We start from the raw sequence: 14,999 nt of genomic DNA on the forward strand, positions 1-14,999 counted from the left end.
ACCCACAACAGAGGATTGTAGTTGGGACAGTTGAGAATCTGACATAAAAGATATCTTCTTTTCCCTTATGTCTTAAGAATTTAAGATCTAAAAACTGGGATCCAAAGAATCCGTCTTTCTGTATGGCAGCCAGTTCCTGTGTGTCTGGGCCCAATGACAGGCAAACACCAACTTCAACTTGAACTTGTTCATGCCTACTTTACCAGTATGTTTTCCCATATGTTTGCTGTCACGTTTCTGGGACAGTTGTTTGTCTAGGGTATCAACCACTAGGGTATAAGTAAGGACCTGCTACTTAAGGTACTGCTCTCCCATTCTTCCCATTCAGGACACGTTGTTTGAGTGCATTGCTAAGAGAGCTCCCATCTTGTTATCTCGGGGAATGGTCCGCTTGATCATCATTGACTCCATAGCTGCTCTGTTTCGCTGTGAATTTGGTATCCAGCAGTCCATTACAAAAGCCAAATATTTACAAACCCTTGGGGCAAAATTGCACCAATTAAGCAATGAATTCCAAAGCCCAGTATTGTGCATTAATCAGGTATGAATTTTCTTCACCTACAAATGTGTTTATGGAAAAATGTTCAGTATCTGTAAAAACAGGCTTTTTTTTTTTTTTTTTTTTTTTTTTTTTGGAAACAAAGGGGTCAGTGGGAGGAAGTAACCTGGCCCTTTGTTCACAACATCAGAGAGTGCCATCAGATGCATCTTATTTTATTTTGCTGTCTCCCACTGCTGATCTTATCCAGATCACTTTCTGTCTCTCAAAAAACCATTAGCACCTTGGGCACTCCCTGCCATCATCAAGTACAGTCATGTTATCATTCGTCAATCAGCCTTTTAAACAATAGTTAACAGAATGCAACCCAATTTTGTATTTTCCAGATAACAAGTACAGTGGATGAAAGAGGCCTTGCTGGAACGAATATGGAGTAAGTACCACTATATCAGAACTATTTTGATTAGTAATATTTCTGTGTTATTGTGAAGGGTGCTTATCCTTGCATTAATTTAGGTATAGGAAACTATGATAGCTAAATCGAGTTAGCTCAATTGAGGAGAAACTACTAAACCAAAAGCTGCATTCAGCAGAAATTCAGAAACTGAAATCCAACAGAAAACATATTGGGGGTATTTATGATTTTTTAAAAGATTAACAGAAAAACCCCAGGAGTGACCAACTGTTCCTATCTTGTTTTTTTAGTGTACTTGAGAAAGTTTCTCCAGCCCTTGGAATAACCTGGTCCAATCAACTACTAATGAGGCTGATGGTCAGTCGCCCATCCTATGAGTTTTCCAGAGATACAGATGCCTCAACTGCTGGAACTGTTATTAGGACACTGAGTGTTATTTTTGCACCACATCTGCCCCAGTCCTGTTGTCACTACATAGTCAATGCAGAAGGTGTAAAAGGAATAGAGTAAGGTATAGTTAAATCAGTTTGAAAACATGGGAGAAATACTTTAAGTGAAAACTTTTATTAATCCACAGTTTGTTTATATGCCTTTGCGTACTACTACTAAGCTCTATTTTCAGTTAAAATAATAATACTGAATAGTTTAATATCATTCTCTTAGCTTCATGGGTTAGTCAAGACAAGAGAAGATTAAATTTTTGTGGGTTTTTTTAAATGTTCATTTTTATGGAATGTTTTTCTAAGTTATTTTACTTCTTTCATTGATATATCCTTGCTGTGAACTAAAATTGACACTCTGACCTTTGGAGGACTGAGAACTATCAAGGCAAAGGCCACTTGAGAGATGTAGCAACCTGAGGAAAGAAATCTGTCAAAATGCCCAAAACAAAAATTATGATTTTAGTCTCCCCTCACCCCCATCTTTAAACTAGTCCTTATAATAGTAAATAATTTTCCAGTGGCTCTGAATTACTTTTAAGAATCAAATATATTTATTTAACATTCAAAATATTTAACTTTATGGGCTGACTTCATATAGCTTCCTCATTCTACCTTCTAGGCAAAATAGCCCAAATGTTATCTCCCTGCCCTCCCTGTAAATGATACTCTACTTTGGTGCCTTAGTCCAAGCTATCCCCATGTTTTTCCTCCTTATTGAATCCTTAAACTCCTTTTTCAAGTGTCCAATTAGGCGCCAAAAATGCAAGGCTTTTTTCCTACCTCCTCCTCTCCATCCTCCATGATTAGTGCTTTTCTTTAGCCCTGTAGAGTTCTCTATACTTATTAAAGTTCCATCCCTCTCCTCCTGTCTTTGAGGACAGGTACTCTTCAGTTCTTTTATCTTTGTAGCCCTACCCCTATGCCTTGTACTGAAGGTGCTTAATAAATATTTGTTGAATGGAAGTTGAGGTGTGCTCTAAAGACTCTTGGTATCTACATTAATTCTTGCCACTCTAATGAGAAATGAAAACTGCCCATTCAGCCTCCCTCAAAACCCCTGCTCTCTTCTGTTTCAGTGATCATGAGTATTTGAACTAATGAAGAGTGAAGTAAGCTGAGCTAGGAAAACAATATATATATATAATAACATTGAAAATGAAAAGAACAACAAAAATATTGTATCAATATATCAATTTCTAAAATATTAAAAGAAAAAGTAAAAAAAAAAATCAAGTGACTGAATTTAGGTTCTAAGTGTTAATATCAGCTGGAACACATGCTAAGCAATTATTCTAATTGACACATCTTCTGACAAAGGTTACTGAAAATAGACAGTTGTACATATCAATATGAAACTGCTCTAAGAGATTTCAAAGTCTTTCCAGATGTCAGCAGCTGTTCTTCCTTTGAGCTCTTGGTGAAACATTTCTCTAGGAGTTCAGTTTTTTAAATGGGAGTATGAGCATTTTACCTCCATCTTGTCTTCCCACTTATATCGAGTTCCTTCAGGATGTGTCTAGAATTTTGAAGAAATGCTCAAAAATATTTTTGGATGAAATAAGTCAACCTGCCAGTGCACAGTGAAATACTTTTGAATGATTAATCAAAACAAGGTTAAACAAAAATGAAAACCACTAGATTCAGACTTGGAAGTTTTTTTTACTTCATATTCTTCTTGTCCTAAGAGTTTTCCTAGTCCCAGCAGCCAAATCAACAGGACAATTGGTCTCACACTTTTAATTATATGTGGCATTACCTAGTTATCAGTTATAATTCATCTTATGACTAACAATTATGGGAAAGTAAGATCAGTTAGTGCAGCTTAAGACCCAAGGCTAAAACAGGGGGGTCTTGGGTTTCAAATAATGTAAGACTTTACAAAATATAACAGCTGCCAATTTGGCAGACAGATCTTTCAGTAAGTAATTAAAGATTACACATCAATACGCTGCAGAAAAAAAGTAATCCAAACTCCTGTGACTATGGGGCAAAAATCAGGCACCATGCTAAACAGTACCTTCCCTAGCTTCATCTGCATATTAATAGCTGCAGTGGTTGCAGGGTGCTTTCTATGTACATTTTTTTTTATCCTTATAGCCTCATGAGATTAGGTACTTCCACTACTATTATCCTCATTTACAGATAAAGAAACAAGAGTTATAAGGGATAAAATCTGAATCTTAGTTTTTACTTATTCCTATAAAGTACTATTCTGCACTGCTATTCTGTCACACTGTCTCTCCATTAAAAAAAAAAAAGTTAGTAATTCTGGGTAATTAAAAAACAAGACAGAAAACATTTTAAAATTATCTATGTGACAATTAATTAATTATACAATACTTACATATTCACTACTTGAAAAAACTATTACTATGCAAGAGAACAATTCTAAAATTTTGTTAGGGGAGTAGAAAGACTTTGAAAAAATAAGTATTTCAGTAAAAAGTATTCGGTAAAACCTTCAAATATTAATTGTTTTTGTTTGTTTGTTTGTTTTGGTAGGGCCCTCATTTTTTCTAGAATCTCATTTAAAACAGTTCTGACAAATTACTAATACTTTTAGTATTAAAATTACAGGATTCCCTAAGACATTCTCTAGTGATTCACAACTTGTGACATACAAAAATGTCAGCCTTCAAATTTAAGGGAAACAAGGTCAGCATGTTTGGTGTATTTTATGAACACTCATGTAAAAGTACAATAAACTTAACTCTAGCAAATAATTTTTGTAATTTTTGAGAATAATGCCAACAGTTCCTCTATCGAAGATAAAGCACATTTAAAAATAAGAACCAAAAACACTGAGCTGCATCACATAAATTTAATAGCAATGACACACACTTCTGAAAACATGCAGTAAATCTCAGAATCAACACTGTAAACACTCAGCTTTGACACTACTGTCAATAAAGAAAATTTGATTACAGAATAGGCATTAAGTAAAAACCTTTATCCCAAACTTAAGAAATGATATTATACTTTTCTAAAAAAGAGAGGTCCAGGCCAGGTACTTCACATTCTCCATAAAGCAATGTGAACCATAAAAGCCGGGATGCAGGAGGTACAGCTGTATCTATGACAACATCTTACAAGTCTATAGTACTTAAAGGTTTGCAGAGCATATCCCCCCACAGCAGCCATGCGAAGGAATAGCAATACTGTCCCCATTTTCCAGATAAAGATGGCTTGTTCAGAGTCCAACAAATATAAGAAGCACCTGACGAGGAACCAAACTTGGCTCTTTCTTTTGACTCTAGAACCCCATGCTTCCCCTGCTACTTCTCCTTACACTGCTTGTAAACATATTTCTAGGCTTTTGATCCTAATAACCAGTGCTTTTACTTAGCAATTATTAAGTGTGTTGTTTCCCCTCAAAGGTACAATGAACATTTTTTTTCAAGAGAGAAGAAAACATTTTTTAAACTTATGAAACACAGTAAATATTTTTTAAAATGTTATTTTTGTCCTACTATTCTTTGGACAATGTTAGTATCTTTAAAAGGGAAACCATAAAAAAAAAAATAAATTAACTAGAACATCAGAGTCCAAAATAGAACAACAACAACAACAAAAATACAATACCCTGATGTCTCCAGACACAATCCTTAGCTTGAGTAGCCTGGTTTAAAACTTTGTCACATCATAGAAAGACACTGGACATACTCCAGACTTTAGAGACAAAGAACTATGCTAAAATTCTTATCCCATCCCAGAATGTCAGCCATTCTTATCTTTTAAATCTATCTGCCAGATGAGATTTGCAATTCCTAGCTTAGCTTCATATTTCTTTGTCAAACACACCTCAAGATTCTGAGGAATTAAACAGTACCTCTGACCAAATGACTTATGGAGTACTATTCAATTCCAAGAGACTTGTGTATATTTATTTTTTAAATGACCTTAGGGGAGGGCCCAACATGATTTCTTTTTAAATCTCATCAATGTAAACTTCCTGAAAATATTAAGTAAAGACACTTAAATCATCTCAGAAATTAGCTTCCTAAATAGGTATGTGACTAACAAAATAATCTCTATAGGAATCATAAACCTTGAAAAATCTATTCTACAAAATTTCAGATAGTCAATTATAAGTTCTTAGCAATATTTGTGCTCCCTCCCATGAATAAACCTAACACTTACATAGAAAATTGTTAGGATTACCTGGTGAGAACTCAGGTTATCTGGACAGTGACAAGGTGAGAACTCAGGTTGACTTGACAGCTCTCTGGCTCAGACCTTTGGTTCGTTAATTTGGTGTTAATTTGGCTGAGCCTTATAAAAGATATGAATGGACAGTTTTGCCACAGGGAATGAAAAACAGCCCTACTATGTGCCAAATGTATGTTGCTGCTGCTCTTGCTCCAGTAAGAAAATAATTTCCAAAAGTAATATTGTTACATTATATGGATGATATTTTGGGATGTGCACCTGAGGAACAAATGTTAGAAGCATGTCTACAAAAGACCATGGAAACACTAAAGTACTACAAACTGCATATAGCTACAGAAAAAATTCAAAGACATGCTCCTTTTCAATATTTAGGATATGAAGTATATCCTAAGACACAGTACCAAAGCTTTCTTTAAGAACAGAGAAGTTGAACATCTTAAATGATTTCCAAAAATTAACAGGAGATATCCAATGTATGTGTCCAGTGTTAGGCTTAACTACCAATCAACTACAACCTCTATATGACATTTTAAGGGGAGACAGTGCTTTAAATTCACCACGCCAGCTTCCAAAAGAAGCACAAGAGGCTTTGAGACAAGTTGAACTGGCTTTATCCAATGTGGTTGAGTCACTCAAAAACCCTTGGAAATATCAGTTTTTGCTACAAAAGAGGCACCCACAGCAGTCGTTCATCAAGGAGACAGTGTGATTGAGTGGATGAACCTTCCAGCACAACCAGAACAAAGCCTTACTCCTTACCCAGTGCTTGTGGCTAGGATTTTATTAAAGGCTATTATGAGAGTAATACAATTATCTGGAATAAGTTCTAAAAAAAATACACATTCTATACTAACACACAAATTAATGTATGCTGTGAGACCATCCCAGAATGGCAAATTTTATTGGCCACCACTCCAAATTTTGCATATGGATCTCCATTAAAGATAACCTGGCTACTACATAATTAGCGATGGATTTTTAAAGAAAAGGTTTCTAAGGTTCCTCTTAAAGGACCAACAATATTTACAGACGCCTCCAAAGAAAATATTTGTGTTGTATATTCTCATGACTTAACCATAAAGAGAGTAGTCAGGACTCCTTTTCAGTCCACTCAACAGAATGAAGTATTTGCTATCATGCTAGCTCTTACTTATTACCCAGGAGATGTAAATATAATTACTGATTCAACCTATTCTCAAATTTTCAATGGGTAAGAAGCCTGGCTCACTGGCTTGGAGCCGGGCGTGGAATGCGAGTGCCTAGTGGGTCACTTTTGGTAAGCAGAACTGGCGCTGCGGGATGAACTGAATGCCGGGTTAAGGCGCCCGATGCCGATGCTCATTGCAGTTTTATCCGGTCAAGCAAATGATTAGAGGTCTTGGGGCCGAAACGATCTCAACCTGAGTTCTCACCTTGTAACTGTCCAGACAACCTGAGTTCTCACCTGGTAATCCTAATAGAAAATGATACTTTTTAGCAGCACTCTGACTAAAGAGATACCAAAACTATACTGTTCATGTGAACCTATCACATACTGTAAGCATAAATAAGAACAAGTGCTAACATGCATTTTCAACAACAGAAATTCAGATAACCAAATGTTAAAAACTTACTATTTAGTAGACTATGTAAACCCATTAACATTCACCTTATTCATTAACCTACACATAAACTTTAAAATAACTTTGCTTTGCGATTTTTCACCGACCTTTCAAAGTGAGAAAGAATGATTTAAAAAAGCAAAAAAACCCACCACCATACAATATAAAAATGGTCTACTTAAAAGCCCTGTGCATTATCTCATTAAAAACAGTAATATATTCCCAGGGAGTTAATTTCTCTAGAACAAATGGATTCTTTTCCTGAAGAATTCCCTGGAGGCCAGTTTTAAGTGTGACAGCCTTAGTACCAGTCCACAATAACATCATTGATTTCTGGTACTCAATAGATGTAATTCTTGCACAAGGCCAAACGTTAGCAAGAAACAAATGTTGTGAATATAAGACTTTGAATATAATTTTTTAAAGTAATTTCATTTTAGTCATCCAATTAAAATACCAACGCACTAGTAGATTTGTTTGCAATGTTATGAAAACCTAAGGGTCAATTAGCTGGTACTGGTAATGTTTTTCTAATTCTTATGGTCTCAAATGTTATGAAATCCACTTGTACAACTTCCAATCAGTAAGTTATTGAAAGATAAAAGTCAACTACAAATCTACAGAGAAATGAGACCAACCTAAAGTGACCAGACCACCAGTCTTTCAGTTATTGTTTGCATTTTAGATACAATTCAATCAGTTTGGATTAGGGAAAAGAAAGAATTTTAACAAGATATGACTGGAAAGAACAAAGTAAAGAGTAGTCAGTAAAATCTATTTTCCTTTGTTTTTTTTTTTTAAACTATATTTGTGATTTTATTACTTTAGGAAACTCCTGAAAAAGAACTCTAGAACTTGTTCTACCAATATAAATTGTCCCCCTCATCACAATTTATGCATAGGGCATTTAGAGAATATATAATATGCCCAGGGTCATACAGTGTGTTATATATTAGAGGCAGAAGTTGAACCCAGGTCTTCCTAACTCCAAGACTAGCTTCCTGTCCACTGTGTCATGCTGCCTGTCACTTGAATATGTGTGATGAACTATGTATTTTATTATCAATTTTAGATACAGCGCACTTAGTACTAGTCTATGAAATTGAGATTTATACAGCCAAGAAAGCAAAACAGCTGTCCCTGGCTGTTTCTGCTATCTTCTTGTGTCTTAAGAGAAATTGTTTAAATACATCTATTTCTATAAAATTTTAAAGACAAAATATTGCAAAGTATATGTTACAGTTGTATGGGAACTTGCAAGCTTAAATGCTATCAAAAAGGGCAATTTGGAGACCATATCTCTACTTCTGTGAAACATCATGATCTCATCGTCAAGGAAAGAAGACAGGACAGAACACTGAAAAAATAGTGATCACATCATAATGCTAGTGGTCAAAGAATATGAAATCATCTACAGAAGGTACATATATATACATATAACTGAAAAATGTGCATATACGCCTCATACATACATACATATATATATAATCTTCACATTCTATTATATTAATAACTATACAAAGATTTTTAAACAAATTAACTTTTAAAAATAAAATGGCTACAACATAATCCCAAAGAGTCTATTTTCTTAAATATACCTATGATACATTAGAGGAATTAAAATTAGCAGCATTATACTATGTGGAAAATGTCTACATATCCAACTTGAAATAAATTCAAATTCTCTATAGATATACTACTAGGCAAGTATTTTATAGGAAACGTTTAAGTGCATATCATATAAAGATGGCTTCATTATTTTATTAAAATAAATTCAAAATGTTTACTTATCTATATTTCATAATAAATATGGTCATAATTTTTTCTTTTTAGGCTGCTCACAAGCAAAAAATTATATATTTGTTTTTTTCCTAACGCAAAGTATAAATTTTAATCTTTGATCTTATCAAATTCTTTCTTTCTTTTTTGTTTCACAATGCTCAAATCACTGATGATAGCTTGTAGCTTATTACATTCACCAAGTCTTAAGAACTTCTTAAGAGTGACCTGAAATCAGCCCTCTCATCTCAGGAAGTAACCCAGGCAAAGTGCTCTCTACTAAGTACAATTTTTAGTTTAAAGTGAAGTCTAAAGTAAGACAATAGAACACCACTTGTCATCCAGCCTGAACCTGTTTTGGAATTAATATACATTGAAGTCCCTAAAAGCACCAACCAAGATTGTGACATAGGAAAGGGCAATTTGGGGGCTATGGCTCTAGGTCTGTGAAGCACGGCCCAACACAGAATCAATTACTTGTTTCACTTCCTCTTACAACCAGTTTTATATGTTTTAGTAAAAACTGGGTCAAAAACAGAACAGAAATAAAGTCAACACAATTTAGTGCAATTAGTGATTACATGGAAGTGTGACAGACCATCTTCACTACTTGTTAGCCCCTGTCACTCTCTTATCATGGACAGTTAAATCTTGGTTATAATGGTCCCAGAAGCATAATTTTTTAAGCATGACTTAAAACATGACAAGGCTTTTGGAATACCTTACACACTGGCATGATATAATAACATGATAGGTTCCTAACACATGTACCTAGAAAACCTAATTAAAATACCACACTTTCAATTATTTACTCTGGGAACTATGTATAAATGTGACTTGCCTTTTGTCACAGTGAAGAACTAATGAATTACTTCTTATTGGCTGTTTCCATTCTGGGAATCTAGAGACCATTCTGTTCTTTCTTATGCTGGTATAGTGGAAGTATCAGTGTTTCTATAGCTCATGATTATTGTGTTAACAAAATCTATTGGTAACAGAGCTCATTATAAGTAAAGAAGATAGCAGTGACCTTCAGTTTCTAAAAGAAGAGGGAAAGTCATTGTATTAGAAATATAAAATATTAAGAGTCCTTTGCAATGGAACCTCTAATCTACATGTTCCTAACAAGAGTGACGAGGAACCAAAGCTTTGAGAGTCTCAGTGCTTCTGTAATAGCTAGCTTCAGTCCCAGCACCTCAATGGGCTAAGTCAGTGTGACTGGCACTCAGAACTCTCGAGTCTGTCAGACAATTATTTCGTTCCTGCATGAAAATAAAATGGGAAAGAGTTATATATTTGATGTAGAATTTCAAATGACTCAAGTAAATAAAATGCTTCAAGTGATCTTAAAATACTACTAGTATTAATATGAATCTAAAATTGATAGATTTTATGCTCAATCTATATATGCAAATCTTAAGACTTCATGTCATTTTAAGAAGCATAAATTACTATTAGAATAGCAAAAACAAAAACAAGTGGTTGTTTTATTTTACTTCTATTAAAGCAGGGTCTTTAAAAAGGTTCTTAATGTACTCAAAACATCTCTCTAGATTGAATGCAAAAATTATGATTTTTAATTTTAATTCATTTCATTGAATGAGAAGACATGCAATATAGAAATGTGCTTCTCACTCAATTACTTACTTGTTCACCTTTAGCAAAGGATATTTTAAAGTTAATGGGGGCTGTCATTCTTATGGTGAACAGAAAAACCAATGCACCAATGTATTTATAGGGCTTATTGCCATAAATAGTAAAGGAAAAAGGGTACTTTATATTTTTATTATTTAATTCTTGTATGAGCAGCCTATTTTCCCCAGAAGAAAGTCAATGATTCTGCAGGAAAAACAATCAATTAAGCTATAAGGACAAAAATCAAACTATAATTATTTTTTGGACCACGATTGGCTTTAACTTAAGACACTTGGCTGTAATTCCGAATTCAAAGATTCCCACAGTCACTCACAGAAACCAAAAACTAGGCCTATGTAAATTCTACAGAATCTTTTAAAAGCAGTATTACTGCTTTAATGACATTATGATAAAAATTCAGACTGCAAAATAGGTATTTCAAAGAAATAGGGGTGCAGGAAAAGATACATGGTGCATACATTGACAGGAAACTGGAAAACACAAGGCAGAGTATTTATGGGAGATTTAGACAATTTAACAAAATGTTAAGACTAAAAATAATTATTAGTCTAATGTTAGTTGAAGGTTACCATGTTAGTAAAATGTTGAACATTTTAATATCTTAACTGGGCAATCTTTTTAGATACACATAGTTTTTAGTTATATTACTTAAAATTTTACTATTTTTCTCATTAGTGTAGTGAATTTTTAAAGACAATAATAAAAATGTAACAAGCCTTATTAGCTATTTTGCTAATTTGTCTAAGAATTAAGTTTTTTTTAAATTCTGAAACATTCTAATATAAAAATTATTTTAAAAATATGATAATCCTTTCATTAACTCCCTAATTAAATATTTGGGGACCAGATCTTACTGATAGTATTTACATATTTAAGAATATTACTTTAGGGCTCCTTACTTGAAAGTGATCTTCAGCAGCCTTGCCACCCATATTAAGAACATTCAGAGAACTGGCACGCTTCATGCTGCAACCAGGATATCAAACATGCAAGGATAAAGCAATCAGAACAATGGAAAAATCTAAGCTCTCCAAATACAAGCAAAACATGGATACAGCACAGGGTTTTAAGTGTCATTGGCAACACTTGAAATAAAAAAAAGGTTTTGGAAAAAATACATGGGCACAGTTACACAAATTCTGTTGGAAATTAACAAAAGATTGGAATTTATATTAAATCAGATAGTGAATCTGCATCTAATATTATGGCTTAATAAAATTAGTGTACTAATTGTTTTTTTTTTTCCATACAAAATGTTTATTATGACATACTTTAAAAGTATGCCATTTCTGATAAAAATCTATCTTCTGGAAAACAATCAAATTTATTTACTAATAAGGTTTAGCAAATATTTTAGGCTATATTATTTTGTATGGTATTTATTAATTACTTTTATTTTATTCAAATTCACCTAAGATAGCTTTTTTATGTTTTTGAAAAGATTTTCAAGAGACATCTATCTGCTTTACTGCTTCATTTCATTTTCATCTGTGGAATAAACAATTCCTTTTTTATACATATTATACCTGTTTTAGGAAAACTGGAACAGTTTTATGTCATAGCTATGAAAAATAAACAATTCCAAGTTTTTTTAGTTAGATATTCAAAGTTGATTATTCAAAATGCTTTAAGTCATATTATTATGATATGTTACAAATATTATTAGAAATCACTCTGAAATTATATTGTCTATTTTAACAGTATTCCCAATAACTTATATACAAAACTTATATAGTTTTGTAATTAGATTATTGTTACACACAATTATTGCTTAAACAGTATTTGGGGAGGTATCTTTAATAATTTTAAAGTTTAGTTCTAAGAACTTGCCATCTATTTTCAAGTCTAAAAGAGCTTATATTAAGGAACTTAAAATTTTAAAAGTGGAGCCCTTAAATTCTTAATGTGGGATTATAATAATAAAAGCCAACAGTAATATTATTTTAAATTCAATTAGTTCAAGTCAGTAGCTTTAAGACAAGGACACACATTTTGGAAGGTTAGCAACAATCAAAACAGCAAGCACAATGACACTGCTCTCAGTGTTACTTTTTAAAAGTACATTCAAAAGTCATGAGCAAAGTTCATTAATATAAAGAATAAACATATTCAAACTACAAAATCTTTTCTCTACTTCCCTCCCCACACACAAACAAAAGATAACTTCCCCCAATAAAAAGAAAGAAAAAAAAAATCAAAGTAAAAGACTCAGCACATTTTACTTTGATTTTTTTTTCTTTCTTTTTATAAAGTTATAATTTTTACTTCCTAATGTTTTGAATCAAAGGTTACAAAAAAATCTATTTCTGAAGCAAATGACACCAGATTTACCGCAGTATTATGTCAAACAGCTAACTAGTTCTTAGGAAAGGTAGTATAAGAAAGTATAATCTGTCTATAAACAAGTCCCCTTCCAAATCTGAAGCCTACCTATTATGTACAAAATGAAACAATGGGGGCAGCTAGATGGTGCAGTGGAAAAAGGACCAGTAACAGAGAAGGGAGAAACTGAGTTCAAATCCAGTATCAGTCATTTGACACTTACTAGCTTTGTGTGACCCTGAGTAAGTCACTTAACTCCAAGTGCCTCAAAAAATAAAATAAAATGAATCAGACTAGATTCAATAATCTCTAAAATGCCTACCAGGTTTAATTGTATGCAACTTAAAGTTCACACATCCTCCTCTACCCAAGTTGTTTATAACTCTTCCTAATTAAACTGAAGCTACTCTTTCAAACAATTAAGAAGCACAAAGATCAAAAATTGGGGAAATAGTAAAGAATAAACAGGATCTATTAAATAATGTTAAAATGGAAAAAAAATATATTCTTGGGTAATTGATGTCCTTTCTGACAGTAATCTATATATTGGTTGTACCAGATTTAATGAATTTAAAGCTTAAAATGTCTACAAATCAAAAATTAAAAATTTAAATTTTAAAATGCAGCATGTTATTTGTTAACACTTTATTAAAACAGTAGTTTAAAAAATTCACAACACTTCAAGGTCATTTTTATAATAATGTTAGCATCAATACTTAAGGATGCTTATCAACAGATTAAACTGATCATTTTTTTCTAAGTCTTATGGAATTCTGATCTGTTTTGATGAAGGAAATGATGATACCTAGGAAATCAAAAATTCCTGAAGGAAAACACAAAAAACTTTATAGTGAACATTCAGTGCCAGATTTAGCAATTCAATTTTAACTTCAAAACATGTACAAAACTGAAATAAATTGATCTGATGATTGCCTAAAGAACTCAGCACAAAAGAAAGCATTCATGTTCTCTGACTGCTGGAATATAAAATGTTTTAACACCCTTTACAATTCACTAAGAAACAAATTCATCACTTTAAGGACAAATATCATTTATAAAAAGGTTGATATTAAAGTGCCATTTGAGTCATAAATATTTGTCTCATTTAAAAATAAAATTAGGCAATTTGATTTTAAACACTACAGTTTCTTTAATATAACCTTACGGCAATTCACTACTGAATGCATGGAGAGGTAAAAAATCATAAATCCATATGTGGCCTTCACCAAAATATAGAACAATTTGAAAACATGTTATTTTTTTTTTAAACTTTCTTCTCTATGTACTTTAAGATGGTTATAGATCATCATAGAAAATAACAAAAACTACCAATTACAAACAATAGAATAATATGGTAAACAGAGCTTCCATGAATACTTTGGACATCTCTTCGAACCAAAATGGACAGCTCCTTGAATTAAAACACTACTGTCCTATCTATACTTTTTTTTTTTCTTTCCCCCTGAGGCAATTGGGGTTAACTGACTTTTTAGAAAGTATTAAGTGTCTTTAAGGCCAAATTTGAACTCAGGTTCTCCTGACTACAGGGCTGGTGCTCTATGCACTGTGCCACCTAGCTGCCCCCATACTCTTTTCTAAAGAGAGAAGAGAACAAGAAAGAAAATACACCAAAAAAACAAATCTTAGGATCTACCTGAAGTGTGAACTCCTAAGTAAAAAAAGTTCTCAAGACAAAGAAGATTCAGAAACTTCCCACGCATCATCTCTTCTCTCAGAGAAATCATGATCACCAACCAACAAATTAAATAAGAGTGCTCCCAAACTCATTAAAACATACAAAAGCAAGCAGTCATGCTTGTTTAATAATCTAGATGTCTCAACAGCTTTCACATGAATGTCTAATTACTAATAAATTCAACTTCAGAAATGGAACCTAAAAAGCAGGTTAAATTTACACTTAAGTCTTCTATACAGATAGAATGTAAACTAGCAGATTATTTTATATTCACTTTAAATTCACTTCTCGAAGTTTAGAATTATATGCCTATAAAAAAGAAATCAGGTTGAAAATTATTTTTAAAATTAACTAAGCAGCAAATTAATCCATCAGAGTGAATAATAATGATCCTTTATTGACCTCTGCTTATCCAAAT

General features: G+C 32.9%; 2 protein-coding genes across 12 annotated transcripts in view; one reads left to right on the forward strand and one right to left on the reverse strand.

Annotated features, from left to right (window-relative positions):
* LOC141556636 (DNA repair protein XRCC3-like) overlaps positions 1–2,320 on the forward strand; it is a 45,579-nt gene extending 43,259 nt beyond the window's left edge. For 10 of the 11 annotated variants that reach the window (XM_074291070.1, XM_074291074.1, XM_074291078.1 and 7 more), the window contains 3 exons: positions 329–541; positions 886–932; positions 1,205–2,320. In XM_074291070.1, coding sequence (XP_074147171.1) covers positions 329–541; positions 886–932; positions 1,205–1,424 — 480 coding nt within the window. In that variant the 3' untranslated portion in view covers positions 1,425–2,320. The remainder of the gene's footprint in view (positions 1–328; positions 542–885; positions 933–1,204) is intronic. The other variant, XM_074291080.1, reaches the window with a different exon arrangement.
* A 5,591-nt stretch (positions 2,321–7,911) lies between these two features.
* The window catches only part of LOC141556635 (kinesin light chain 1-like), a 53,658-nt gene continuing 46,570 nt past the window's right edge, over positions 7,912–14,999 (reverse strand). Inside the window, 2 exon segments of the mRNA XM_074291069.1 lie at positions 7,912–10,169; positions 11,463–11,529. Coding sequence (XP_074147170.1) covers positions 10,104–10,169; positions 11,463–11,529 — 133 coding nt within the window. The 3' untranslated portion in view covers positions 7,912–10,103.

Source organism: Sminthopsis crassicaudata, chromosome 2, assembly GCF_048593235.1.
Source record: "Sminthopsis crassicaudata isolate SCR6 chromosome 2, ASM4859323v1, whole genome shotgun sequence".
Classification (NCBI taxonomy): Eukaryota; Metazoa; Chordata; class Mammalia; order Dasyuromorphia; family Dasyuridae; genus Sminthopsis; species Sminthopsis crassicaudata.